The following is a 26,214-nucleotide window of genomic DNA, read 5'->3' on the forward strand; positions in this document are numbered from 1 at the left end:
TTAAATTAAATATATTCATCTGGTCCTTTTGTGTTATGCCATTTATTTTGCACAAACGGTACCACTCTTACATCCACTCTTATGTCCACATAAATGTTAAGAAGTCAGAAAATTAATAGCATGAATTCTTCCATGGTGGAGATAGAGTTTTTACAGAATCAGTTGCTTCATTCAGTTGGTCAGTTAATTCATAAGGTTCACTGTGTTTTTAGCACTTTGTGGTACATTCTTTCCTGTCTTAACATCTGTACGGCTTATCTGAATCATTTATTATTGGTATCATATTATCGGAGGACTTTTCTGCTTTGTCTCTCTATTACAAGAAATTTCGCCCACTCTGTTTAAAATTCACAGCAGCATTTATAGAGGAGTTCTTATTTTTAAAGAAAAGTATATAGAAATGGTGTCTTGTTTGAATATGTTCTGAGGACACAAACATCTCCCTCTGCTGTTCAGCAGAACTGTTGCCTCTATGCATTAATCCTCCCTGATCCACAAGAAAGTGCTGGGAAGTATTGTGCCTTTTTTGGGCACAGACTAGAGACACTGGGGTTTTGAGGTGTCATTTATCTTTCAGATGTCAAAATGTTTTGTTACTAGTAACAGAATTGAAGGATCCTACTGAAATTCAGAGATCCAGTTGGGAGAGATGCTGGTAGATATGTCAGCTCACAACTCTGCTCTTTCAGTTGTCTGCCAGGATTGAAAAAAGGCTTAAAACAGTGTTGTGGTCTCTGTGACTCACACAAGGTGACAGCAGGTGAAGCCACTGCACTCCAAAGGGCAGTGACTCCCTTGGCAGTTGGTACTGTGGGCAAACAGAGAGCAATAAAAGCTGACTGCCTTGACATTCAGCTTACACTTGCTGTGTCTGGACTGCAAAGTACCTCTGGTACCCTGCTGCTGTGAGTTTTCTCAAGGAAACCACAGTCTTGGTGTGTGTACTTTAGGGTAACTTTTATGTACTTTGCTGAGGCAAGGGCTGGGGAGAAGGAAGGAATCACTTAAGATTTTGGCTTGAACCTTGGAGTTAACGGGTTGAAAAGAGTGTGATTACTTCAAGGTAATTACATTGTTACAGCGTTAATTTAAAAACAATTGTTTTCAATAACTTATATTTAGTTTTCAGTGGTCTGAACAGAATGCATTTCCTGCATGTATCAGCCTACTGAAATAAAATGTAATTGAAAGCTGCATTAATTAAATATACAAAGTTAATTTATTAGTCTGGAGAAGGTAAGTCTTGTTTGTCCATTTTTTCCTACTTGGGAAGCCTGTAGAAAGCATGGGTCTTATGTGCTGTGTGGTTTTCCTCTCATTCTCCTCCCCTTCCACCAATTTTGGAAAAATTATCTAACTTGTGCAAAAGTAAAGGCAGAATAGGACAGAGTGCCTTAACTGTTTTTGCTGCTTTACTGGCACAACAGTTTTATCAGTCTTCTCATCTCTCTAGAATAAGATCAATGACCTATTTTCAGAGACAAGTATAAGATACGGGAAAAAAACCCATAGCTGGTTTTGCAGTACTTGTTATGTGCAGTGGTGCTGTAATCTCTCTTCTGAAAGGCAGCATCCCAGATTTCTGGAAAGAAGGAAGTTCTGGTACTTTTCAGGCTACTTTGCTTCTCCTGATTTTTCAGATCAAGTTTATTTCAGAAGTATTAGTTATAATTTCTGGCTAAACAATTGCCGGGGTCTCTTGCTCCCCAAAGCCGTGTGAGTGCAGCCAGTGCAGACCTGGTTAGCTGCTGCAGCAGTGCCTGCAGAGCAGTGAGTCTGAGGTGTGAGCAGCTCGTGTCTCAGTGGCTCACACCCAGTGCACACACAGCCCTCCATGTCTGGCCTTGCGCTAGCAGCAGCAACTGTGCTGGCCCAGTTCATTCACAAGATCTTCATTGGTTCATTGCTGACTTTAGGTCTTGCTAACCACAGACATTCTGTTTCTCTTAGATGAGTGTGAGGCAAGTTTTAAGCCCTTGTTGCTAAGGTATCTGTGTGATAGTCTTGGAAGGACACTGTTGCTCTTTTGCTGTCAGTATTATTTAAACATCTGGCTGTTCTGTCTCTGAATGTGGCAAAACTAATCTATCAGACCTTAGTACTCATTCACCATATGTTTGTCCGATAGATGTACTTTAAGACTGAGCTGGCAGACTACTGTGGCTGTTACTGCTGGTTGGCCAGCCTGACCCTGAGCTGCATGCAACCATTTGGATGAGAAGTTCTTCTCTGTCTCAGTAATCTTGTTGCTTGCTATCTGGCCTTTGCAGGCCAGCACTGAACCCACTGTGATGGTACTGAGTAGCTGGATAACTACTTTGAGTCAAGTTATGTGCAGTTTTTGTGGAGTTGCCCAGACATTAGCAGAGTTCATTGAAACCATCATCAGTTTGCACATGGCAAATCTGGTATAGTATGTTGCTGTGTAATGCTGAGAATGAAGAACGCCTTGAAGGTTGGGAGGGATGCTGTATGAGACTTTGAGTTCAAAGTTAGTGCACTAAGTAGGTGAGACAGCTAATGGTGGTATGGGCAGGTGCATTCTGCTCCAGGTCAGTGCAGCATGTTTGCAGAGACAATTATTAGTGATGCCACAGAGATTCTCTGTGGCAATCAAGTGAAAAACTTCATCTAATACTAATTTGTCTAATCAGTGACTGCAACTGAAGTGTGTGTTGGAGTACACCACAGGAGTGAAGTTGTCCTCTGGAAATCAAGAGTTGGCAGTGACTGTAACCTTTTCAGGGGCTCTTGGTATTCTTAGGGTCTTGGATGGCTGACAAACTCCTGACCTCAGTGGGGACTGCTCTTCTGTTAGATCCTATGATAAATCTCTTTATGAGGATACTACTGTGGGGACAAAAACCATGGAAATGCCAAAAATCTGGGCCTGTATTCTCACCTGCCGGAGCCCCTGAGTGCTTTTGTTTCCTTGTGTAAGTCCAGCAGTCAGATGGGTGAATAATGCTGTTGTTTCCCGTGCTTTCCCTGCAGAGAATTGGGGACTCGTACCGCGGCTATTGCGTGAGCGAGGCAGAGTTAGAGAGCGTTCTCACGCTCCACAAGCAGCAAACACAGAGTGTCTGGGGGACGCGCCAGTCTCCAAGCCCAGCCAAACCCGCCACACGCTTGATGTGGAAATCTCAGTATGTCCCATATGATGGGATCCCCTTTGTCAATGCAGGTAACTAACTTTTATTTTAATAACTGCTTCCAAAATTTTACTGTCACCTCCCAACTGGCCACAAAGAAGAATCTTTATGTTGTTCCTTAGTTTTGATAAGGTCTAGACACAAACGTTAAAAAAGGAGCAGCTTGCACACTGCTGTGAGAATCTGAAGGAGCTTGTTTGCTTTTCTGTGTTCTGCTGTGATTATTTCCTTTTGTCCTTTAGAGATTAGCTAAGTACCGTTCGATGGGGGTTCTTGTGATGAGGTCTTTAGGTGGAGGTCCCACCTGCTCTGTTAGGGCATGAATGTTCTCGTAAGGGTAAGAGCTTGTTAGATTATTCTTGCCTAACTTGAGGATCTTTAGAAGAGTTTGCTCCACAGGAGGCAATAAATTGCAAATATTAAAGTAATAAATAAATTCAAAATAAAAAAAAAAACAAGCAAGATAAACATCAACAGACATCAGCAGAGAGACTTTTGTCATCTGAGGTTCTTTTTGAGATGTATATGCAGACTTCACGTCTTGGTAATTACATATTTAGCTCATGCAGTGCATATGTGAAATTACCAAGAGTTTAATTTGGGTATAAAATGAATGGGCTTTACTTGCTACACAGAGAAAATGAGTGACAGGAATGTACGTTATGTTTGGGGGTTTTTCTTCTTTTTTTCCCTAAAAGTTATTGAAAAAGGGAAATGTTAGCAGCAGTTTTAAAGCTTCAGCCATAAACTGTGAGATAAAAGAAAACTAAGAATAAAATCACAGCAGCTTATCCATTTTTTTCTGCAACATGTGTATGAGACATCTATAGTCTCATCTAGATCATTTTGGTATCTTATGGAAACAGATTATGTTGCTGTTATAATACTTGAAAAGTTTCTGGGTATATCACTTGTGGCATAAGCAGCTCCTGGCCTGCATACTAGAGTACATGAACTATAAATAAGAGATAAATAAAAGTGACATGGAAGAAATTTGGAAGATGTTTGTTTCTTGACCACTTTAACAATCAATTTGTCAATCCCTTTTGTTAGAGGTGTGATGGAAGAAGTCACTTAATTCAAGTTCAGAGCAAAGCAGTATTTGTTTGAGCCTGTTTTGTGCTGAAACTGTGTTATTTAGCAGTTAGGATTTCTTAACTGCAAGGCTGAGCTGTTATGGGACAGCATGGTCTGAAGTGTTGATTTAAGCCAGGAGGCTGGAAATGGCTGCTGACCTTGTGTCATGGTTTGACCCCAGCTGGAAATCACCACAAAACTGCCCAGTCATTCCCCCGGTGGGATGGGGGAGAGAACCAGAAAGGTAAAAGTGAGAAAACACATGAGCTGAGATGGAAACTGTTTAAAAGATACAGGAAAATACACACACACAAGCAAAGCAAAGTAATTCACAACTTCCCATGCCCAGGACAGCAGGACACCATCATTTGTAATGGTTACCTGGAAAGACAAACACTCTTAACTTTGAATGTCCCTCCCACTTCCTCCTGCTTCCCACAGCTTCATATGCTGCACATGGTGCCATATGGTATGGAATATGACCTTGGTCATTTTGGGTCAGCTGTCCCAGCTGTGTCCCCTCCCTTGTGTCCCTCAGCCTCCTCATTAGTGAGGTGGGGTGAGAGGCAGAAAAGACCTTGACTCTGTGTAAGCCCTGCTCTGCAGTAACTAAACATCCCTCTGTTATCAGCACTGTTTCCAGACAAATCCAAAACACAGCCTACATTGGCTAATCTGAAGAAAGTTAAGTGTGTCCCAGCCAAAACCATCAAACCTTTGATTTCTGCTGGAGATTTTCTCTCTTGTTTTGGGGATTCTGCTTTTTTTTTACTATTATTATTACCAGTATTGTGTTCCTTTGCTAGCTTTCAAGACTTCTCATCTTGTAAAGTATTAGTGCTTGCCAGGGCAAAGTCCAATATTTTGCCTTCACATATGTTGAGGAGTGCTGTGAGGTGTAATAAGTTTGAGAAATGGTTTAAAGTGCTCTGTGCTCTTACATGCTGGGAGAGAAGCATTTGTATTGTATTTGCTTTCTATACCTGAGGGTTCTGCCTTCTGAAGAGCCTGATGGCAAACAGAAATAACTACTTCAGAACTCTCATCTCTTCTGTAGTCATTATTTTACTTTAATGAATTCAGTGATTCCTTGAACACTGTGCATTACTTTCTGCTTCCAGGAAGCAGAGCCATTGTAATGGAGTGCCAGTATGGGCCAAGGAGGAAAGGATTTCAGCCCAAAAAAGCTGGTGAGCAGGAAAGCACCTCTGGCCAGCTGTACAAAGCCACTTGTCCAGCAAGGTAAGGATTATCTATAAAGCTGAAAGAGTGAGCATTCTAAGAAAGCATTCTTTCTGTGAGCCATGACAGAGCACTGGTTTGGGGTGGCAGCTGATACTCACTGTAGCTCTTAGCTTTATCTCCTTGATAAGTTGAGGTTGATACTCATTTAGAGGTAAAGAGGAAATACAGTACTGTTTGACTGAATAAGGCTGAAATTTGATAGGCTCCCTGAATGCCAAGTAGCAGTACATCACTCTATAAAATACAAGTGGGATTCATTATCTACATGAGCATTCATGAGTGTGTTCTTTAGTGACTATTTTCTGCTCCTAAAACTTTGTCATCTTACTTATTGTTCCTTCTTCAGGCTTTTAATTGCACTGATATCAGTCAATCCTTCTAGTTTAGCACATGTCCTGTGTGCTGAAGGAGTTACAGTTCTTCCTGTTCACTGGGAGTTTTCTCCTTCTCCAACACTAACGTTTTTTCCTCACCCTTGAGCATTCTCCTGGGTGCTTGTTCAGTTTTTTTCTGAGCTAAGAGTGTTTGATGAATAGTTGCAGCTAGGTCCATATGTGCTCAATTCTGCATAGCTGGGTGAACTGCAGCCTGTTCACAATTGATGTTGTGCTTTTGCTGAGGAGTAAAATCACTCTGGCTGAGTGACTTCCAGCTAAGAACAAAAGTGTGTCTGTCTGCATCCATATCTATTAATGTATCCTTAAGAACTTTACAGTTCTTTTAGAGACTGCTCACACCCTACATCACTCTGCTTGAACTTTTTCTATATTAATGGCTGATATGAAGTAAGTGGGATTTTTGCCTTTCCCTTCCCAAGGACCAAGTATACTGATGGAGAATTTTTTTTATTCCTCCTTGGAAGGATCTATATTAAAAAGGTTCAAAAGTTTCCAGAATACAGGGTTCCTACTGACCCTAAAATTGACAAGAAAATCATAAGAATGGAGCAGGAGAAAGCATTCAACATGCTGAAGAAGAACTTGATAGATGCTGGTGGTGTCCTCAGGTGAAACTTCCACTTTTTTCTTTATTTTCACAAATGAAGCAGAAAAGAGCAGTATTTTACTTGGTCTTTTTTTTTTTTTTTCCTTAGTCATTTATTAATAGTAGAAAAATCCACAATATCAGTAAGACTTCTGTAGCACTGAAGTATTCATTTGGTAAATTTGTTAAGCACTAAGTTACAGAACTTCAGCAGGTGTTTCCATGCAGGGTATCGATATAAATAGTTGTATAGTTTTGGGTTTGATCTGGTTTGTTTTGCACTGAAATGTTTGAGAGGGCCCTGAGTTCTGAAAGATATCTTCTTGCTCAGGGGCTGTAAAAACTTGTCCCACTGACTAGGTTGTTGGTAGTTCTCAGACTGTTCCCCCAAGACACTAATTCTTTACCTTTGAGAATTGTGTATATAAGCTCTCTCCTTCTTGCTAGGTGGTATGTACAGTTACCTACTCAGCAAGCCCACCAATATCATGAAATGGACACTTCCTGCCTCCCTCCTTCACCGTCCCATCTTTCTGTGTCTTCTCCTGAGGAGGAGGAGGAAGTAATTCGAGATGAGAACAGTACGCCACCTTCTCGACTTCATCCTCAAGTGGCAGACAAGATCCGAGAGCTGGTGTCTCAGGGAATAGAGCAGGTCTATGCAGTGAGGAAGCAACTGAGGTACAGAACTCTGCAGTGCTCTCAGTCTATAGTGCTGTATCTACTTCTGTATTTGATTAATTTGGTTTGCAGCTAAAAGGCAGTGCTGGTACATTATTGAATCTAATTCCCAGATGTCATGAGTCTGTTTTTCCCAGCTTTTGATATCTTTTCATATCATTGTGGATAGCTGCTATACTCTTTAAAGTTGCTTAAATAAATGGGGGTTTTAAATTCCAGACTCTGTAGCAGATGCACAAGGAACTGGCTCAGAAGGTCATCTAGCTTGCTTTTGTCTTGTCATTGCAACAAGGGGAGGGAGAAGGTAGCAGTGTCTCAAAGCGGGAAACAGCAGAATATATTTATGTGTGCTAATAAATGTCCTTTAACGCATGACAGAAAGTATGTGGAGAGAGAATTGTTCACGCCTGATGAAGTGCCAGAAAGACATAACCTGTCCTTCTTCCCCACTGTGAATGACATCAAGAACCACATTCATGAAGTGCAGAAGTCCCTAAGGAATGGAGAGATAGTGTATAGTTCGGAAAGTATCCCAGCAACGGTATGTTGGCCTTTGTGTTTCTTTCTGATTTTTGGACTTAAATTCTGGAAATCTTCATTTTTACCACTTAGCTGGATTTCATCCAAAATTCTCTGTGACTATATTTCCAGCAGCAATATTTTCAGTGGAATCTCAGGCTGAGCAAGATTGGATTAAATGTGAATAAAGCTTTCTGACCTTATTTGGTATTTATCTCATCAGCATTAGATTGCTGTTGGTTGACAAATTACACGGTATTAGTACTTTTTGATGGCTGCATGAACTGGACGCCATTGGTGTAGAAAAATTGGCTTGTGGCATAAAATTTTATTTATGATTTTGTCACTGTCTATGTTTTGAAGAAGTCACTTCTGCTTTTCAGTAGATAAAAAAATGGGAATGAAATGTGTCTCAGGTGCAATCTGAATGAGCACTTAATAAACATTTTGAATGCATAAATAGTAATAAATGCACTTCATAGTAAGTGCAGTGAGATTGGAGTTGAATCTTCCAAATGCTCAGTATCTCTTAAATCTTGTTCCTTAATTTTCTTCCATGTATTGAGTAATAAAGGGTACACAGTGATCCTAGTTTTCCCAGTTATGAGACTAACTGCTAAGAAATGACTGATTTAGAATCAGCTTTGACAAACAGTACTGTTAAGTCATCCTATGTCATCAGTCTTTTCCCTCTCCCTACACTGGTGTAGCCCAGGTAAGGGAGTGTGCTTGTTAGTTAGCAGAATGGTTTGACTATTTTCTATTTTAAAGTCATTAAAGTGTCATGCGCAGATAAGGCAGATAGCCCTCCTGATAAACAGTGCATATTTCAAAATCTTTTACAGTGCATTTTTTTTTGTGAATCAGGAGGTCCTAAAACACATTATTACTAAAAAGTAAGAAAACATAGTTTTAGACGCTGTTTTCTTATCAGACCTGTATTGAGCCTGTAGACAAGTGTGCAGCCTTTCTGAAAACTGAGTTCTTTTTCATTTCAGCTGCAGTGGACCACAGACAGTGGGAATGTCCTCACTGAAACAGTGACTGTTGCATTTGCCTCACCACCTTCAGATGGTAAGACTGCATATATAACCTGTCTGTCTCCAAATGTATTTTATTAACTGTGTCACAGAAGTTCACTTTCCTTCCAGGGAGGTTGCTGTCATGTCCTGTCACTCAGGTGAACTTAAAAAGGATTATTTTGCTGTAACTATTTCCGTTTACTTTTTTTTCTATTTGACTGCATGTGTGGAAAAAGTATGTGTAGTCATAATGTTGTTGGCAGAAGTATTAAAATTATGAACTTGGCTTTTATTTAACATCTTCAGGCAAACAAAAATTTTAATGGGATAGTTGTCTGGAGAGTACCTTTTACCTTGGATGAAGGTCCTAATAATGCCTGTTTAGAGAGAATTAAGTTACTACTGAACAGATATGTCTATCAGGAGACACAATTCTCAGGATCCAGCAGGGTTCTTGAGTTTCCAGGTGGTTTGTGCTTCTCATATGTTTAAATGTATTGCTGAAAGGGATTTCAATGCATATTGAGGCTCCTACTTCTCAGAAGTCATTGCCTGATGAGTTCCAGTGTTAGGATCAGGCACTGAAAAACAAGCATTGTATTTCTGGTGTTGGAATTGAGATCAGTCTTTTCCATTTTTCCTTGATGCTTAGAGCAGAAGTAGAAACATGGATATTAAGTGGCAGTAGGGCTGAGAGATGTTTCTTCAGTTCTTTGTCATATAACTTCTTTATTAATGTGGCACCCAAGTATCATCTCTTCCCAGTGATTGTTGAGCCACAAAGTGTTGAATTTCTCCCCAGTCTGTTTCAAAACTAGAGTGTAGATAAGGTAGATTTCTATACAAACTTACTTTTATGCAGTCTTGGTTGAAGGACTGGTTTTGTTTTTTTTTGAAGATGTTATACTGTTTCTCCTTTGTTGCAAGCGGGTTCCTACTACTATTTCTTCAACTTCAAAACATGTACTAAGACAAAATACAGATGTTTGTAACTAGATCTACTTGCTACCCACACAATTAGAATTACACATAGCTAAGATGTTCTGTTGGATTATAGTGGCTGGTAAAAAATTTAAAATTAGATTATTCTTCCCTTCCCACCCTTGTTTCAAGAATATTTTGTCTAGTGTGGCACCAAATGAACTTCTCCTCATGTTTGTAGATGCTTTCCCCATCCTCTGTGTAATAGGTTTGATGTGGAACTCATCAGAGCTGTTCGTGGCTTTTAGCAGGGATTGATTGAAGTGAGATGGAAGAGCCTAATTGTTTTTTGTGCACAATTGTTCATATCATGCTGCAGACTGCACAGATGTTTTTAATCTCAGTAGCAGAGCCAGCTGTTTTCCCCATTTAACTGAAATATGGTGGTGGGTACATTTTGTTCTAGACAGCTGATAGAGAAGTCTACAGGGACCAGAGGGGCAGTGCCACAGTTGTCATGTTCAGGATTTACTGGTGTCAACAGTTATCCTGTGGTTCTTGTCTGAAGAAGTTCTGATGTGTTTGTGTCCCTTTCCCCTTAGGTCAGAGATTGACGTGGGCCAATTTCTTATTTGTTGTAGCAGGAAATACAAACCCCCAGAGGTTTGGCTCACTGTATGAGTTCTCCTCAACGACTTTGTGAACCTGATTTATGTGAGGCAGTTTCATGTGCACCAGTGCATTTACTGTTAAGAAAAGGCAAAGGTTGGGCTGTGTTTCATTTGGGATTTTTTAACTTATTTTGGCTATTGTTTCAATGGATTAATTTGAACATAATGCTGAAAAGCGTTATGTATGCTTGGTGCTTTTAGGGAAGAATTCCAATGTTTACAACTTGAGAGAATAGGTTAAGTTTTAGACTCAACTTGAACAACATCCCTCTTTTTTAATTAAATCTTGTTTTTTAGGAAAAAAAGAAATTTGCAATGTGAACAGACTTACTGTGCTTAAGCTTGCATGCCTATGTTAATATTGCCATTACTGTTTTTTTAATGGAGAGACACAGAATAGTTGTGCCTTCAACAACTGTTGAGCTGTAGAGCTCAGTAGGAATGCTGGAGAACACTCAGAACAATTTTTGCTTTCTTTGTTTCACACAGAATTTTCTAAGACAAAGTAGCCTATCAAATGTGTAAACATTCACCCAGTGACACACTGAATTTTGCAGGAAGCAAGAGTATGGGATTTATTTAGTTTTCTGCACATGTGAACCAGCTCAGTGAATATAAGCAGAAACTCTTAATGCAGCATGTCTTGTCTCCACTTTTATGTGTGGGTATGTGTTTGTACACATTTCAACACATTTATAACTGTATTACAAAAAATAAGCCTAACTTCCTAAAAATGAGCTTTCATTGATGTTTGTGAAGTGGTAGCAAGGAAAAACAGCATTGACTTTTCAGACTACTCTTTGTATATGTATATTTTTAAAAATTCCACCTTGTGCCAAATGGAGACAACTGTTTAAGAAATTAGGCAGAGCTTGTTTGTGCAGAACTCCTGTCTCCATGTGATACAACTTTGTAGCAAGTAGAGGAGTTGAACTATTACCTTTTTTCTCAGGGGTATTGCTGTAGAATACAACCCAGGGAGAAAACTCCTCTCTCTTCATGCATGTGAACATTCACATATGCATATGGGATCTCTGTATAATATTCAGAAGAGTCTAAATATTTGAAGTACTTGTGTTCAAGAAGATTTATAGATTTGTATGTATCTTCCTGTCAGTTATGGTAGTTAAGAGTCTGCAGGTCATTATATATGTTGAAAAATCTACCTCCACTCAGATTGCTGGAAACTTTTCTTACAATTTTCTGATACAAAATGTTTTGCAATTGACCATTCTTATTTTTTTTTGCATTCACCAGACAAATCTGCATTCACAGGGCAAGTTCTTTTAGCAGTGGGACTGAGAAATAAGAAACTGAGCAATGTCTGCTTTTGTCTGCATAAAGCTTAACCAAAATGTTCTGGGTGGCTCAAACAGGAAATAGAATGATCTCATGAGAAGTTTTCTTGCAGAAATTATTATTAGCAAATCTCAGTTTTTGCAAAACTTCAGGAAATGAAGTCATCATTCTTGCATTAAATAAGAATTTTGAGGCTATAATATAATCTTCAGGCTGACAGACCTCCAGATAAATGGACTTTGGATGATATTACATAGAAGCTATGCTAATTTCATGAAGATGGGAAGGGAGTGGTGAGACATAGAAAATTTCCTAGATTTTAATTTTGAAAGACAACCCTTTTCTTTTGATACCTGTGTGGTTTTAAGCTCTTCTTGAGGTATAGATATTGTCAAATTATTTGCTGCTTTGCTAGAAATGTTTCAGATTTTGGCTCTCAGGAAAAGATTTATTGGTGCCTCTGGCTTTTGCTCTGTACAGATACATACAAACTTCCTTCAGTATTGTCTTTTTGTCATACTCAGTCTTCTTTCTTTGGCATCCAAGTTCTGCAAAGAGAACAGCATATATGGATGTGTATATATGTCTTCTGTATGTCTGTATTGAGATTGAAGGGAGTTTGTTTGGTTCACAGGGGAGGCTTTTATTAAACAGGAAGAAGAGATTTGTCATAACTGTCTGCTTCCTCGTTTTGGCACTGTAGGGAGCTCAGGAGTGGAGTCAGTCATCACCAAAGCAGAATCTTGCCAGAGTGGGGAGTCCTTGGTACCAGAAACAACTCAGCTGTTGTCTTCACTCTCTTCACTTCAGCCCAAGATATTTGCACAATTTCAGGTACAGTCATGTCATTTACAATGCTGTGCTGGAATTGCTGAAGGCAAGCTGAGAACAGCAAGTTCCCTCTCAGCTGATCCCAAACATAGCTGGGTAACATGGACTTTGAAATAGTTGTCAGCTCGTAGGCAGGTTGCTCTTGCACGCCACATTAGCATATGGCTGTGGTGCAGGGGATACCACTACTATCTTTTGACACTTTGGAGTTAGGATCTCTTGTGAGGGCAAAACCAAGAGGATAAAGGCAGTGGATTTTTACCTCAAACCAAGTACCTCTTCATTTTCCACGTGGTCCAGTCATTTCATAATGAAAATGCTGCAAAACTGCAGGGAGATAAGGCAGTCTTGTTTATTCCTTTTAAATCCTTCTCCAGCCTCTTAAGAAAATATCTTAAAATCCTGAAACTGCTCCTAGCTCAGAGCTGTAAACTTGCAGGTTGAAAGGCTGAAGAGGGAGGGGTAAGAATGTCATGCTAAAAGAGCTTCTTCTAAAGCTCATCTCCCTTCAAAGCTCGCTCTCTTATCCTTTAACTACTTTGAAAATCAGCCTTCCTATTTCCTGAACCCCAACGAAATGCATGACCTTTTCCCTAAAAATAGAATCGGTAGTAAGATTCTGTTCTACTTGCTGTTTCCCCTCTTTCTGATGACAGCCTGCTTGCACCTCACATCATTTTATTTTTAAAGCAGTGTGTTTAGCTTGTAGTACCCACCTCTTGTGGGAAAGGGGTAGTGCTGGGGAATGATCTGAACCTGAGTATCAATCCGAAATTAGAGCTTGATTATCAAAAGCAGTCTTCTAAATGCTGCTGGATTCCACTGTTCTAATTGTCTTCAACTAGGTTTCGAGCCTAGAGTTACTGGGATTGAGTGTTTAGAAGAGTTAACGAGTAGGAAGTCAGAAGCTATCTAGACAATACAGGCTGTTAAATGCAAACTCCCTCTGCTGTAAATGCTGCTCTATTGGTACTTCTGCCTTTTCTTTCGCAGGGATTGCAGCTGCAGTCAACATTTACCTCAACAAATGGATCAACAGCCCTGCTAGCTGTAAATAACCATTCCCCTCCCAGCCCTGCAAGTCTCCTGGATTCCCTGGGCAGTGCAATAAGCACCCATTCTCTAGCACTGAGTCAGGGGCATGGTCTGCAAGCAGCTGCTGGCCTCACACAGGACAGTGGTGCTGCGCCTGCTTTTGGGACTCTGCCTGGCTCTGATCAGAGTCTGGTTGCCGTGGGCCAGCTGGTACCAGCTGAAGGGCTGGATGACTCCAGAAGCCTGGAAGGAGGAGTGCACCAGATTCTCTTGGGAGATGTACAGACTGTTCCAGTACGGATTGTGGACAGCCAGCCAGCACTTAGTAAGTTGCAGTTTTCTCAATAATATGTGTGTATAGAAAATGCAGTGGATTTTGTTCTGTGTGTCTTGAAGAAAGGACACACAGAACAAAAAGTGTTGATAGTGGGGAACTCCAAGACAGACTTTTTTCAGCCAATTCTAATTATTTTTTTATTTTTCCATGGGAAAGAGGAAAGATGTTTTGTGTGAAAGTGATTTGGTATCTCCAGACATTTTATTTTTTAAATTGGTTTAAATATTGTTACTCAAGGGGAGCCTTACCTGCAGTAAGTTCATGTCAACTTGCAGTGTTTTAGGGTGAAGTAGGTGACATATCTGGCTGTCAAGCTAAAAAGCAGTAAACTTCATATATGCCTTAACTATTAGCTTGAGTGCCTGAAATATTTTTCTTTTAAGTGCACAGTTATTGGGGTTGAAGCATTGTCAATGGAGTTTGAATGTCAATGTTTGATTTTTGTTTTGTTTTTAAGCTGAAGAAAATACCGAGGGTATTGTTACCTGTGTTAAACAAGAACCAAAAGAAAAAGCATTGTCTATGGAGACAGATAAAATCAGAGACTGCCACAGTTCCTCACCATAGTTCTTCACCTTCACCTGTGAAGCCTGGAAGGATTTTTCAAATTGGAGAACTCTAAATGTCTTGGAAGGAAGGGCAGGTGCTCCCAAAGTCCTGCCATTCTTTTCAAATTGTATTATGACATTCAGACTAAGCATATTTTAGAGTACTTCTGACAGAAAGCTGTTTTGGTTTGACTGATGTGGCTCACTGCCAACTCCAGGTCATGCAGTTGCTCTGTGGAACACCATCTCTCTCTTCTGTTTCAAGTTTTGAGTAATTTGGATTCTATCCAAATGGCACATTTTGTTCATTGTTTCTGAAGGTCTTCCACAATTTAATTCCTTAGCTTTAGAATGTGGATCACAATGCTGGGATCACATTTTCTCCTTGAGACCCTTGACTCTTATTGCACTACAGAGACCATAGAATTTGTCAGCTCCAAGATCACAGAATCCAACAGCAAAGTGGACCAGTATGGCAATGGTTTTGTGACAAAGGAAGGTCCAGGATGCTAAACTTCAAAGTGATAAAGGACATGGATGCTTAAGAAAATGCAACTTTGACCATAATGTTAATGATGTGAAGATCAAGGAGAGGAGAAAGGTGAGGTTGCCAGGTGAATGTAAGGTTGTATGATAAAGGAAAGTGTGTGAATTGTAACGGTGAATGTTTTTGACTTGTCAGCTTTGAACTTAAGTTCTGGCTTCATAATGAGGGTTATTGATGCATGCAGCTTTCCTTTGCAGTGATATTGTATTTGCAGTTGGTCATAACAATGCAGGAGTCTTTCTCATGGAAAGTGATTGATGCTGCTATTTCAGCTTACCTACCTCTTGCTTTCTGCACTTAAAGCTACCAGCTCAGACAGATGTGCTGTTGTTTGGTATGTAGAGCTTGTGGATGCATTCCTTACAAAGAGAAGCCCAAGAAAACAAAGGAAGTAATCAAAGTAATATGTCCAAGTATACTGTCACCACAGCATTCAGAAAACAAACTCTTCTTTTTCAAAAGTGGCATATTCTAAGACTTATGTGGTCCATACAATTAAAATAGTTACCAGGAATCTTTAGAAAATTGAGTGATAAAAATTAAGGTTTAGTAATATTTGAGTTAAAGCCATAGTAAGTGAGTGACAAGCACTGAGCTGCGTAATGTGTGACAGAAGTTTCCTGAAGAAAAAAAAATTGCACCTACAAAAAACTTGGAATCAATTTAAAGCTATAAATTAAATTAAACTGATGCCAACATAGATACCAAGTTAGGCAATTGCATTGTTTCCTTCAGATGTTGAATTCCTAGAGCAACATTCAGAGAAGTTTTCATACAGCAATAGGAGCCTTTCTGGTTTTAGTTCCTATTAAGTGGTTGAGAGCTTGATCATAAAATTAGAGGGTTTTTTCCTGCACGCTATATAAGAACTCTGTGTGAGGGACTTTTCTCTTTTTCAGACTTGAAAACAAATGAACAAACAAAGAACCCCAGGAAAATTTTTAGTTCATTTATGTAGAAAATAAAGTGTTGTAAATATTATATGAACCAAAATATTAATATTTTATATTGTTACATTTAACTTGCATAAAAGCATTCACAAGCATCTTCTAAATAGTGGCCATTTAAAATTATTTCTCATTTTCTTTTGAGTATTCAAAACTAAAACTTTCAGAAGTCTTATATTGAACTTGTGTTCCAAATGCCTTTGCAACATCTGTTCATTAAGTGCTATATCTTAGATGTAATGTACATTAACCTCTCTGAGGTTAATAACTTTGTAAGCACTTTTGTTTAAAGCTGATATTTATGGGTTAGCTCCTATTAGAATTTTCCAAAAGGATCATGCTCTTATTAAACTTATTTAATTTAAAGTCAGTATTTTATCATGCAAGAGCATAAAAAATTCTCCATTTTTTTTTGGAGCCTCTAATTTTTAGTATCTACACTGGCTTGTTTTATGGTATGCTTTACTCATTTCTGGCTAGGAAAAGCCCCACAAGATTCACCTGTGGATGTTATTTATTTGGTAGGGGTTTTTTTATTTTGTTTTATTTGTTTGTTGGTTGGTTTTTTGGTAGGTTGTTTTGCTCATTGTCAAAATATCTCCCAGATGGATGTTCTCTGCTGCAGTGGTAGTTCTGGAGCACTCAGCCAGCAGTCCCCTTCTCTTTTCCAGCTCACAAACTGCATACCAGAATGGGTACCTCCTTCCATTCTGCTGTATTCAGTAATCCATCACCATCAATTTTTCTTGAAGTTTAAACTAATGCATTCCAACCTATATTCTCTTTCCTTATATTGCTCTTTTTTTGAGAATTTTCCCTCATTGTTGAGAGTGCTTCCTTTCAAAAGAATAAATTACAGCTAAAGATTACCAGCAAGAGGTTATTTCAGTTTTAGTTCTCTTCAAAGCCAACAATACATTTGTGATTGAGGTAAAAGCTCAAGGGAAGTTACATTTCTATCAGTTCTTGCTTAGTTCTCTCATTAAGAGTTCTGGTTGTAACACAGTTCTTTCCACCATGAGCTACAGTCTCATCCTGTGCTGCTCAGTATTTCTGACAGTATTTCTGGGTTTGACCTCGTGCTCATAGCTGAAGAAAACACTTTAGCCCAACTTTAATTGCAGGCTCTGAAAGGAATTTTGTGTTCTATCCTGATTTGCATGGTACTCTGAAAACAATAGAAGAAAAAGCTGGAAGAATTTTAAAGAAGCAATAAAGAATTAGTTGTTCTTAAAAACTGATGATTAAACTTGAAATTTTGTTTATTGGAAATTTATTTTAAATTATTCTTCAGCCAGTACTCATATTTTTGTCTTCAGTTTTCTTCATTTTCACAGAATTTCAGTTCTTTTGTCTTCCAAATACATATTTCTGTTTATTACTGTGTTGGTTTTTTAAATTTAATGCCATTTTTTTTTTCAAAGTGTGTGTTTTACATTTGTTTTGTGCATGTTGCTGAAGGAGGAACATTAACTCATCCCCTATGTCCAGTCTCTAGATTCCATGTAAAGCCTTTGTTCACTAATATTCACCTAAATTTTGCAGAGAATACTGTTATGTATTTGAAAAACCAGAAGTAAGTGCTACCAATTTCAATGGTTAAAGTTATTTAAGTAGAATATGCGAGACTGATTTTTCAGAGTAATCTATGTAGCTTGATGCAAAGTAGTTGGTTATTACTTTGTGTTGGAATTGTAGATGTTTTTCTGATGTTTACTTTGGTTTCTTGTGGTTGTTGTGTGCAAGCACTTGTTTTGCAAACCTAGAATTCCTGACCTTCAACAGTACTGTAAATGAACAATTGATTTTCTAGTTATTCTTATTATTGGCTGTCTGTAAGAGTGATTGGTTGCTTTACAAGAATAGATGTGTTCTCTATGTGCATGCAAAAATTACTTTTTGGCAAAATGTAGAGAAGGTGTAAAAAGGTATACATCCATAGCTCTCCTTCAAGGCTGGAGACCTCTTGGATGGAAACCAGTGCTGCTAATAAGTGCTTTTTGTGGTACAAAATTATTGCAGTTTCTACAAAATTTAGAGGCACAAATATCTGTATATGTATGTGTATGTATTTTTTTTTCTTTAGTAACTTAATGTATAATATTCCTATTCAAATGTAAACTACTTGTTCTTTTACAGTAATGGTCTGTTTTGTGGCTATGGGGGCTTAAGGCAGAGAAATGCAAGAGCTCTTTCAGGGCAGTGGATTTTAGGGATGATGGAGACCAGGTAAGACAGTTCCAGGGAGACCAGATGCAAGAAGTTTCTGAAAGGCAAGGAATCCTGCTGGGAGGGCTAGTGGGGGCTGTGCTGGGGGACTTTGGGAGCCCAAACGCTCGGTGCAGTTCCTGAGTCTATCCTTAGTCCTCTCTATGCCAGCAGAGGATAGTGTGAGTTCATGGTAGGAATTTAAAGGTATGGAAGAAAAGGGAAGCCTGCCCTGCCCTTAAAAACAGAAAAGTTGTGTTTTGGTAAGCACCAAAGGCAGATAAATGATTCCTCTGTGTAGTCTGAGGTGCCCATTCTTAGCTTCTAATAGGAAGAAGAAAGTCCTCTTGAAACTTCAGCCCAGGGCTGTAGACTCTTTCTTTACCTGTTACCAAGGAAAACAAACTTTTCTTCCCAGCTGAATTAACTTACTGCTTTCCTCATCCCACTGACTGCAGCTCAGTATCCACCCAAATATCTCCACACTTACTAAAGCTTCCACAGAAATCCCATGCCCTCAGGTCCTCCAATTCTCAATGTTTCACTGTTGAACTGTTGAAGGAGCTGCTGAGTTCACTGCACAGGTAAACACTGATGAGCTTTGCCCCATCAGTTTTTCTCCCTCCTTCCCTGCGTACGTATATTCCTTTAAATTGAGGTTTTTTACTTGCTTGCTTCGAGGTCTGTCATCATTATCAGAATTAATATGAAGGGACTCCATTTCACAGACCATTTGCATTCACAGCAACTGAAAAGATTTGATAAAACAAGGAGGAAAGGATGTCTTCTTCCAGCTCTTAGGGACGGCCTCTTTCAGACCACTTGAATTCCTGATTCTGTCTGTGGATAGTAGCTGCCTGTTAGGTTGTCTGTCTGTTGGCAAAAGTGCAATTTTCTCCCTTAAGCCTATTCAAGCAGATACATTCTCAGATGTTTAGGTAGGAAGAATCTGTTCCATTAGGGATAGAAAGTGTGATACAGCTGAGGATGGTGCTGGGAAAAGTTACTGCTCTTCATGGGTCTCAGATGAGAAAATTGTCTTTGGTCTGCCTTGCCTTTCTGAACAGAGCTTTCATAGGAATGGACTTCAGAGCCTATCCCATCAGTGACAATTACCTTCTCCCAGCAGCAATGCACCTCATTAATGAATGAAACCAGCCTTATGTAAAACAGGTGGTGTAAATTTTTTAGGTCAGAAGCTGTCCAGCTGGTCTATCCAACAGCAGCAGCTAAGGTATGATTTGGGGGGGAAGGAGGGGAGAACAAATAACAGGAGTGTATGTGCATGCATTTTTTTTTTCCAGTATAAGCTCTTACATCTTAGTATCCCATTCCATTTCTGATGCACATGACAAATGACATGTTTATATTCTGAAGGGATTTGAAGTGTTTTCTAGAGAATCTTCAAAGGAGTGATCGTAAACAGTACTGCTGTATCATACAAACTACTAGTATATGTTTGTCAATTAGGACCTCATTTTGTTGTTGTACAGAAGGAGTTTTAAAAGCATAGAAAGCTTTACGAGGACAAATACTGAGTGTCTTTGTCCTAAAGAGTCTTCCCTGGACATGAAAATAGGAGCTGTGGGAGTAATTCTCATCAGTAGTCTGGTAGCCTCTGATAGATAGAATAAACCTTGCAAAAAGTATCCAAATGATGGTCCCTTACACAGGTTACCTCTGGATACTTAATGGTTTTAAAATACATTTGCATACATATATAGATGTATGTACCTCAAAATGGTAACATGGCTATAGTTGTTTGCACATAGTTCTTTAATACCATTTTAATTACACTTATCTGCATTAAATATTGAAGATATTTTAGGGCATATGTAATCAGATCTTTTAATGTGGATAATTGGAATTCATGTTTTTACTACAACCATCCTTTGCTCTCTTCAGCGCAGCTCAGTTGGTCATTTGGCATGTACTGGCTTCTGTTAATGAGATTCTGCCTGTTTAAACAAGAGCATGCTGTTCTAAGCAAATTAAATTTCTCACTCTTCCTGATCATTTTCTAATAGGGATTGATAAGGCTCATCATGAAAATCTGTTTGTAGTATAAAAGTTGATTTCTGGGTCCTCACTAGGAATGAACTAGAGAACAAAAGCTGACACACTATTGGATCTGCTGTTTGGACATTTGTCTAATGTACTTGGATTTCTAAAGCAGGACAGTGTCAATGCAGCATAAACTGCCACTGAAATACTGTAAAAATTTCAACTCTCTCCCTTGGTCAAATGTTGACAGTTCAGTGGCTCCAGGAAACATCATAGGAATATTTCTGGTCTTCGGAGAGCAGTTTCTGTCAGTAGATACTATTTAAAGCATAATTAGGTGTGGCAATCAAGTGGCAGTAGGAGAGCCAGAAACAGAGAGGCGTGTGTTGGCAGATCAGTGAGAGAGGGAGAAGTTCAGTCCCAGTGTCCTTGTGCCAGACTAACATTCTCTGTGCTAGTCCTGATAGCACCCTTGAGAAGCAGTGATTGTCTTTCTGTGCTGACATAGCTGTTCTTTCTGCTTGCCCACTCAAGAAGTTCTACAAGCATTCAAGGGACACGGAGAGCATGAAGATGTGTAAGATCTTATGAGAGGGCCTGCAAGGATGAAACAGAGGAGATTAAAGTCTGATGACGTGACTTCTATGTAATATACTTTCTTTGGTGGGAGGAAGAGGATTTTCCAATAGAGATTAAAAGTATATCTTCTTTTTCAGAATATTAGTATTTCTGCTGACTCTCTCCAGTCTGCTCCAAGATGCCTAGTGTTTGGACAGGTCTCAGTGTTTTTGATTGTGTCCCAAAATGTTAATGTGTACTCATTCATACATTGCCATCTTTGCATGTCATACTGAAACTGTAGGCCAGTGCCATCTCTTTCTATTGTCTCTGTGCATTTTCTTAAAGTAAATTAAAGCTTGTTTTATAAAACAGCTGGGAGTTTTTATCCAGAGTCCTTTCATATATATACTTTTCACAGAGTAAGCTTCAACTTAATAATGTTGTATATTTCTAATGCTTTAATAACCTAAAATAACCAAAGCCTTTTCACTTTTTTTTTCTTCTTTTTATCCAGAACATGAAGCATTCCAAGCTACCCCTCAAAGCCACCGTGCTCAGAGTCTGAAAGGTTTGGCACTTTTCTTCCTCTGTGGGTGATCTTCCATCTGTACTGTGTTCAGTGTCTTGCATCTAACACCAGAATCCATAGTTAAGACCTATCCAATTACATGAGGGGACTTTTTCATTTGCAAAACCTACCTGGTCACTTGACAACATGTCAGTAACAATACCTGCTAACCAATTTGTTAATTAACATCTGTCGTATCAGTTCTAGATGTGGCAAATTTTCTTTTTGCATGGAATTTGCTTTGGTTTAGTGAAACCAATATGGTGTCCAAAATGGTCAAGTCTCGTGAACTGAGAGCATTTTGTTGTGAATTTGATCTTAATCTGAGCTCTGACTGAGCTAGGGACAAGCTCTGAGGCTATGCCCATGTTCTGCAGTGCTTGTTGTGCAGAACAAGAACCTTCCAGCTCCTGAGAACATCTGCATTTGTGCTTCTGCCTGATGCAAAGCTACTCATAATTATCTCTTGAAGGATGGCTCATGGAATTCTGCTTTCCAGCTTAATGGAGGATAAAGTCTCTGTGTATGAAAATTTGATGGAAAATGTACAGAGAGTTGGGAGCACCTAGAACAGTCACCCTCAAGTGTACTTAATTTAGGAGTAGGAGCTGGTAGAAGGCATAAGAAACTGAAGAATATCATGATAAAAGTAGGCATTCTTGCTCTTTACATAGCACTGCCCTTACACAATTCTTTTTCTTAAGTAAGTTCTTGACAAACACTGGTCAACAGGGAGAAGAAAACAAATCTAAATTTCTGTCCACTGCCAGCTTTCAGTTTAACAAAGCTTCTGCAAATTAATCACAAGTTGGGCCTAAAATTCTTTCCTAGATCTAAGTTCAGTTTTGCTTTGTCAGGTCACTGTTAAGTTAGATAAATTTAAATTTTTCACATAGCCATTTCTTTTAAAACTGAAATTAAATGTTAAATTTTGGTTCTTACAGAGGACATGTCAGTTCTCTGAAGTGTGCAGGTGTTTCCCACTTGTCTTCCACTTTTGTCTCTTAGTTCACTATGTGTTGGCTGTTTTCTCAGGATCATTTACCTCTGAGACTACTCCAGCTAACTGTTGAGAGACCAGAGCAGAGAACAGAAGAGGAAGAGAAATTTGCAAAATGCTGCCTGCAGGAGATAGAAAGCTCTCAAAGTTACAGCTGAAGACTTCAGTTTTTCGTGGCTGAAATGGCTCACTTTGGATGGTAAATGTTTTTTTAATATACTGCTTTTTAATTTTTGATTTTGTTACTATTCATGCTCTGAGATTGCATCTAATCAAAGCTAGAAACTGTGCATTTTTCTTTTATCTTCAGTGCACTAGTTACCTTCTGAATGCAAACTGGTCTGATAACTCCATGTTTCTGGGTGTTGACAAAGCTGTTACCGCATCTGAGGTGTTCTGTACATGGAAGCAGATGGAGGAAGTGGGAACATTCTTAACCTTACTTCTACTGAGAACAGATGATCTGTGGAAAGAGGAATTTACCAGTTAAAATCAATATCCTCACAATAATTTGGTGGGTGTACAGGTTTTTCATGTCAGGTGCTAGTGCATGTCTAACTTTGTACATAATACAAGCCATAAAATTGCCTCTCATTAGCCTGTTGTCTCCTACCCACTGTACTCAATGCTTTTTGGGAGTGGGGAAATTGTTTTAACATGTTCTAATTTTCCACTTTTCTGCTTTTCTCCTGTTGCCTCTTTTTCATACCCAGAGCAGCACAGAAACAAATTTCTCATTTAAAAAAAAATTTCTCTATATTCAATTTCCCGTGTTTTGGAGTTTCTTCTTTGCTTTATTATGCTGGAGTTTGATTTCTTACATGACTGAAATGTAAGCTATCATTGTGTTTTGCCTAAGGCGTGGGAAATACTGGGGTAAGCTTCACTGCAGAAGTCCTCAGAGGTAGCACCTGGCACAGGTACTGCTCCTGCACCTGCATCTCCACACAGGCCAGCAAAAACACAGAACTGTGCTGATGACAGCAATGTCTTGCACTTTGTGTACCAGCATGTTATCAGTACAAAGTTATTGCTGTGAATCCAAATCAGTCTGTGGGTCTGCCCCACTGTGTCCCCACAAATGACTTTGGGCACAGCTTGAAAGAGCACAGGAGACAGCCAGGAAGTTCTTAGTGCTCAACTTTTAGTGTGTGCTTCTGTATTGAGTTCAGGTACCCTGGTGTGGGTGGCCCCGTGCAGGACACAGCTGATTCCAGGCAGCTCTGCAAGGAACCCACCACAGGATGCAGCTGAGTACATCGGTGAAGCACAGCACATCTGTGGAGGTCTCTAAGAAAGGGCAAAATGCTGCATGTCAGAGGAGGAAGGTGAAACAGTCATCTGAGCACCAAGGTGAGAGAAGGAGAGGGAGGAATTGCTCCAGGTGCTGGGGCCGGTGTCTTCCCTGCAGACCACAGAGCTATGAGCAGGTGCAGATTTTTCTGAAGGAACTGGAGTCCATGGAGAGGAGCCATGCCAGAATAGGCTTCTGCTGAAGGACTGCAGCCTGTGGAGAGGACCCATGATGGAGCAACAGAAAGAAGCTGTTACAGACTGACTGCAATGCCCCTATTCCACTTTGCCCTGTGCTGCCTTGGACAAAGGGAGACAGAGAAATTGGGAGTTCAAAGTGTGAAGTTGAGTCTGAGCAAAGAGGGCAACAGGAAGGGAATGTGCTGTTTTAATTTGCTTTTGTTTCTCAGTGATTTAATCTGTTTTAATTGGCAATAAATTAAATTAGCTTTCCTCATATTGATTCAAATATTGAAGTTTACATTTGGATGCAAGTCATGGTGAAAAAACCTGATTTCTGTTTGATCACTGCAAGTCACTATTGCCTTTAATTTTTTAAGTAATCAAATTTTAATTTTTATTAATTCATTCTGTATGAAGGAAGTAGTATATCTTGTCTAAATCAGGAATTGCATTTCTGGATGTGTTCTGGTTAGGCCTTTCAAGTTCAGCATACTCACCTGTTCACCAGAGTAGATCTCAGGTAGATAGTAACTCAGGAACATGTCTAATCCATTATATTTCAGCTGGAAAAGAATACCAGCCATATTTTTACCCGTTTGAGCATGGAGGAGTCATTCTGAGGAGAGGATGCTGCAGCAGTAGATTCTACTTTATCTACTTTGGTAAAGCTGTTCTTACAGGTATTAAGGATGTGGCATCTTCCCAGTGTTACATCTAGCAGTGCTTCAGAATTGAGAAAAGTTTGTGGTGAGTGGCATCTTTGGTGAAAGTGCTGTTAATTTTGGGAAAATAAATAAGCAGTTTGGGAATGAGATTTATATTCTTGTGCTTTTCAGAGCTATTCCTGAATAAGAAGGGAAATTCCTTTAGAGGGTAAGTTTTATATATATGTCCTTACACCACCTTTAGAAAATACCTGACACTGGACAGCATAGGTATCTAGACAGGTATCTAGGTGACATGACACACTTACTAGTTTATAATCAATGCACTGGAATATAAAATTGATGGATAGCTTCCATTAGCTAATTTTTTTTTTCCGTCCTCTCTCTTTACATTTCACTCTAAAGAGAAGAGTCTCTGTTAAAGTGAACATGGTGGATTGTTAGTTGTCCATAAAACTGTTTATGAGCAGTTGGATGAAAAGGACTTCTTTGATAATGAATTAGATGAGCTTCAGAAAGAATGGCACTGTCATTGTAACTTCAAGTATTTTCTTCCAATGATATCTCTCGCTATTGATTATTGTCTTACTGTTTATTTGTTGTCTAATTTATTTGTTAAGCTCTTCTGGCCATGTCAGGGCCATAGAAATAATGCATGTGGCAATTTTCTTTTCTCTTGGAAGTTTTATAAAAGGGAAAGGAATTCTTTATTTGGCATTTATCTACCAGTTGCTCTGGAAAAATCCATGATTATATGTGTTCCATAGCTACCAAAAAATCTTTTGTGCTGAAGTATTCCATAAACTTGTGATTTTTTTCTTGGATCAGGCAAAGTGAATTTGACATCTTTAAAAAATGAATAAAAGGCAGACTACATGGGAGCCAAATTTAGCATCTTCAGGAGCTGTGACCTAGGGTTCATCAGTTGCAATTGTAAAAAGATTGATGTTTTCGTAGTGAAATGTTTTTATTAATCTAGTTTCATCTATGAACAAAAGTGTCTCCATTCCTCTTATTTCAGACTTCTGAACTCCTTTGCAAAATGAGAAATGCTAGTGAGATTAGCTAATAACTGCAAAAGTGGAAAAGTTTCACTGGGGACAGGTGCTAACAAAATGTACCATAAAGTCAGCCACCATAATTGACATTAGTAAGGTAAGATCTTTCAGAGATTAACTACAGGCTAATGCTTTTGGTGGTACACTGATGTTTATTCTGATCTTGCAAACAAAAGTAATGTTTATGAGCCATTGCAGAAAGAACTGGGAAATAAAGCACTTTGTAAAATACCAGTCTTGTCTTGGGTTTGGTTTCTGTTGGGTTTGTCAAGCTTTTACTTGGTGTTTATTCCTTTTTGTATCCATTGTAGGGTCTGTTTTATCTGATCTCTTATGTAGAGTAATTTAAGTTAATAGTCAATACTTAGAGCATAAGACACTTAATGGCAAGATATAATATTTCATATATTTTCTAACAAACAGTAAAAGTTGAATATTCCTGATAATTATCGGAAGACATTTGAGGGAGACTTCACATGCTGTATTCACTCTTTTTGTCTGTGTTTTGGAATTGATGAATTCCCATTTATTTGAAAGTTGTCAGGAGATTTTAGCAATGAAATTACTATTTTGGAATGAACTGTAGGTTCCTGCCTACTGTTAAAATGGTTTCAAGCAGGGAAACCAGGTTTGTATTTAATTTTGAGTGGCCAGAATTTCCTAAAAGAAGAGATGCTGGAACTACTTCTGCACTCAGAGAAACACTACTTTTTGGACATGATGTTGCAAAGATCCACAAGGTTTCCAGTGATGTTTGACTGGCATGCTAGCCAAGGATAGCATGGTGTGAGGCAGTGATGCTGCCTGCTCTGAGATGCCTGGAATACTTTGTATTCATTATTCAGTGTCTTGCTGCTG

The 26,214-nt window shown here is 39.1% G+C and overlaps 1 protein-coding gene across 8 annotated transcripts in view; it reads left to right on the forward strand.

Moving 5' to 3' along the window:
* Positions 1–25,590, forward strand: part of CARF (calcium responsive transcription factor) — a 35,950-nt gene extending 10,360 nt beyond the window's left edge. For 3 of the 8 annotated variants that reach the window (XM_056496246.1, XM_056496247.1, XM_056496252.1), the window contains 12 exons: positions 2,995–3,184; positions 5,351–5,471; positions 6,337–6,480; positions 6,906–7,139; positions 7,518–7,680; positions 8,657–8,732; positions 12,275–12,405; positions 13,396–13,762; positions 14,232–20,726; positions 21,104–21,157; positions 22,193–22,356; positions 22,468–25,590. In XM_056496246.1, coding sequence (XP_056352221.1) covers positions 2,995–3,184; positions 5,351–5,471; positions 6,337–6,480; positions 6,906–7,139; positions 7,518–7,680; positions 8,657–8,732; positions 12,275–12,405; positions 13,396–13,762; positions 14,232–14,341 — 1,536 coding nt within the window. In that variant the 3' untranslated portion in view covers positions 14,342–20,726; positions 21,104–21,157; positions 22,193–22,356; positions 22,468–25,590. The remainder of the gene's footprint in view (positions 1–2,994; positions 3,185–5,350; positions 5,472–6,336; positions 6,481–6,905; positions 7,140–7,517; positions 7,681–8,656; positions 8,733–12,274; positions 12,406–13,395; positions 13,763–14,231; positions 20,727–21,103; positions 21,158–22,192; positions 22,357–22,467) is intronic. The other 5 variants (XM_056496244.1, XM_056496245.1, XM_056496248.1 and 2 more) reach the window with 4 other exon arrangements.
* The last annotated feature ends 624 nt before the right edge of the window (positions 25,591–26,214 follow it).

The sequence above is a fragment of the Oenanthe melanoleuca genome, chromosome 7 (assembly GCF_029582105.1).
Source record: "Oenanthe melanoleuca isolate GR-GAL-2019-014 chromosome 7, OMel1.0, whole genome shotgun sequence".
NCBI classification, from domain to species: Eukaryota; Metazoa; Chordata; class Aves; order Passeriformes; family Muscicapidae; genus Oenanthe; species Oenanthe melanoleuca.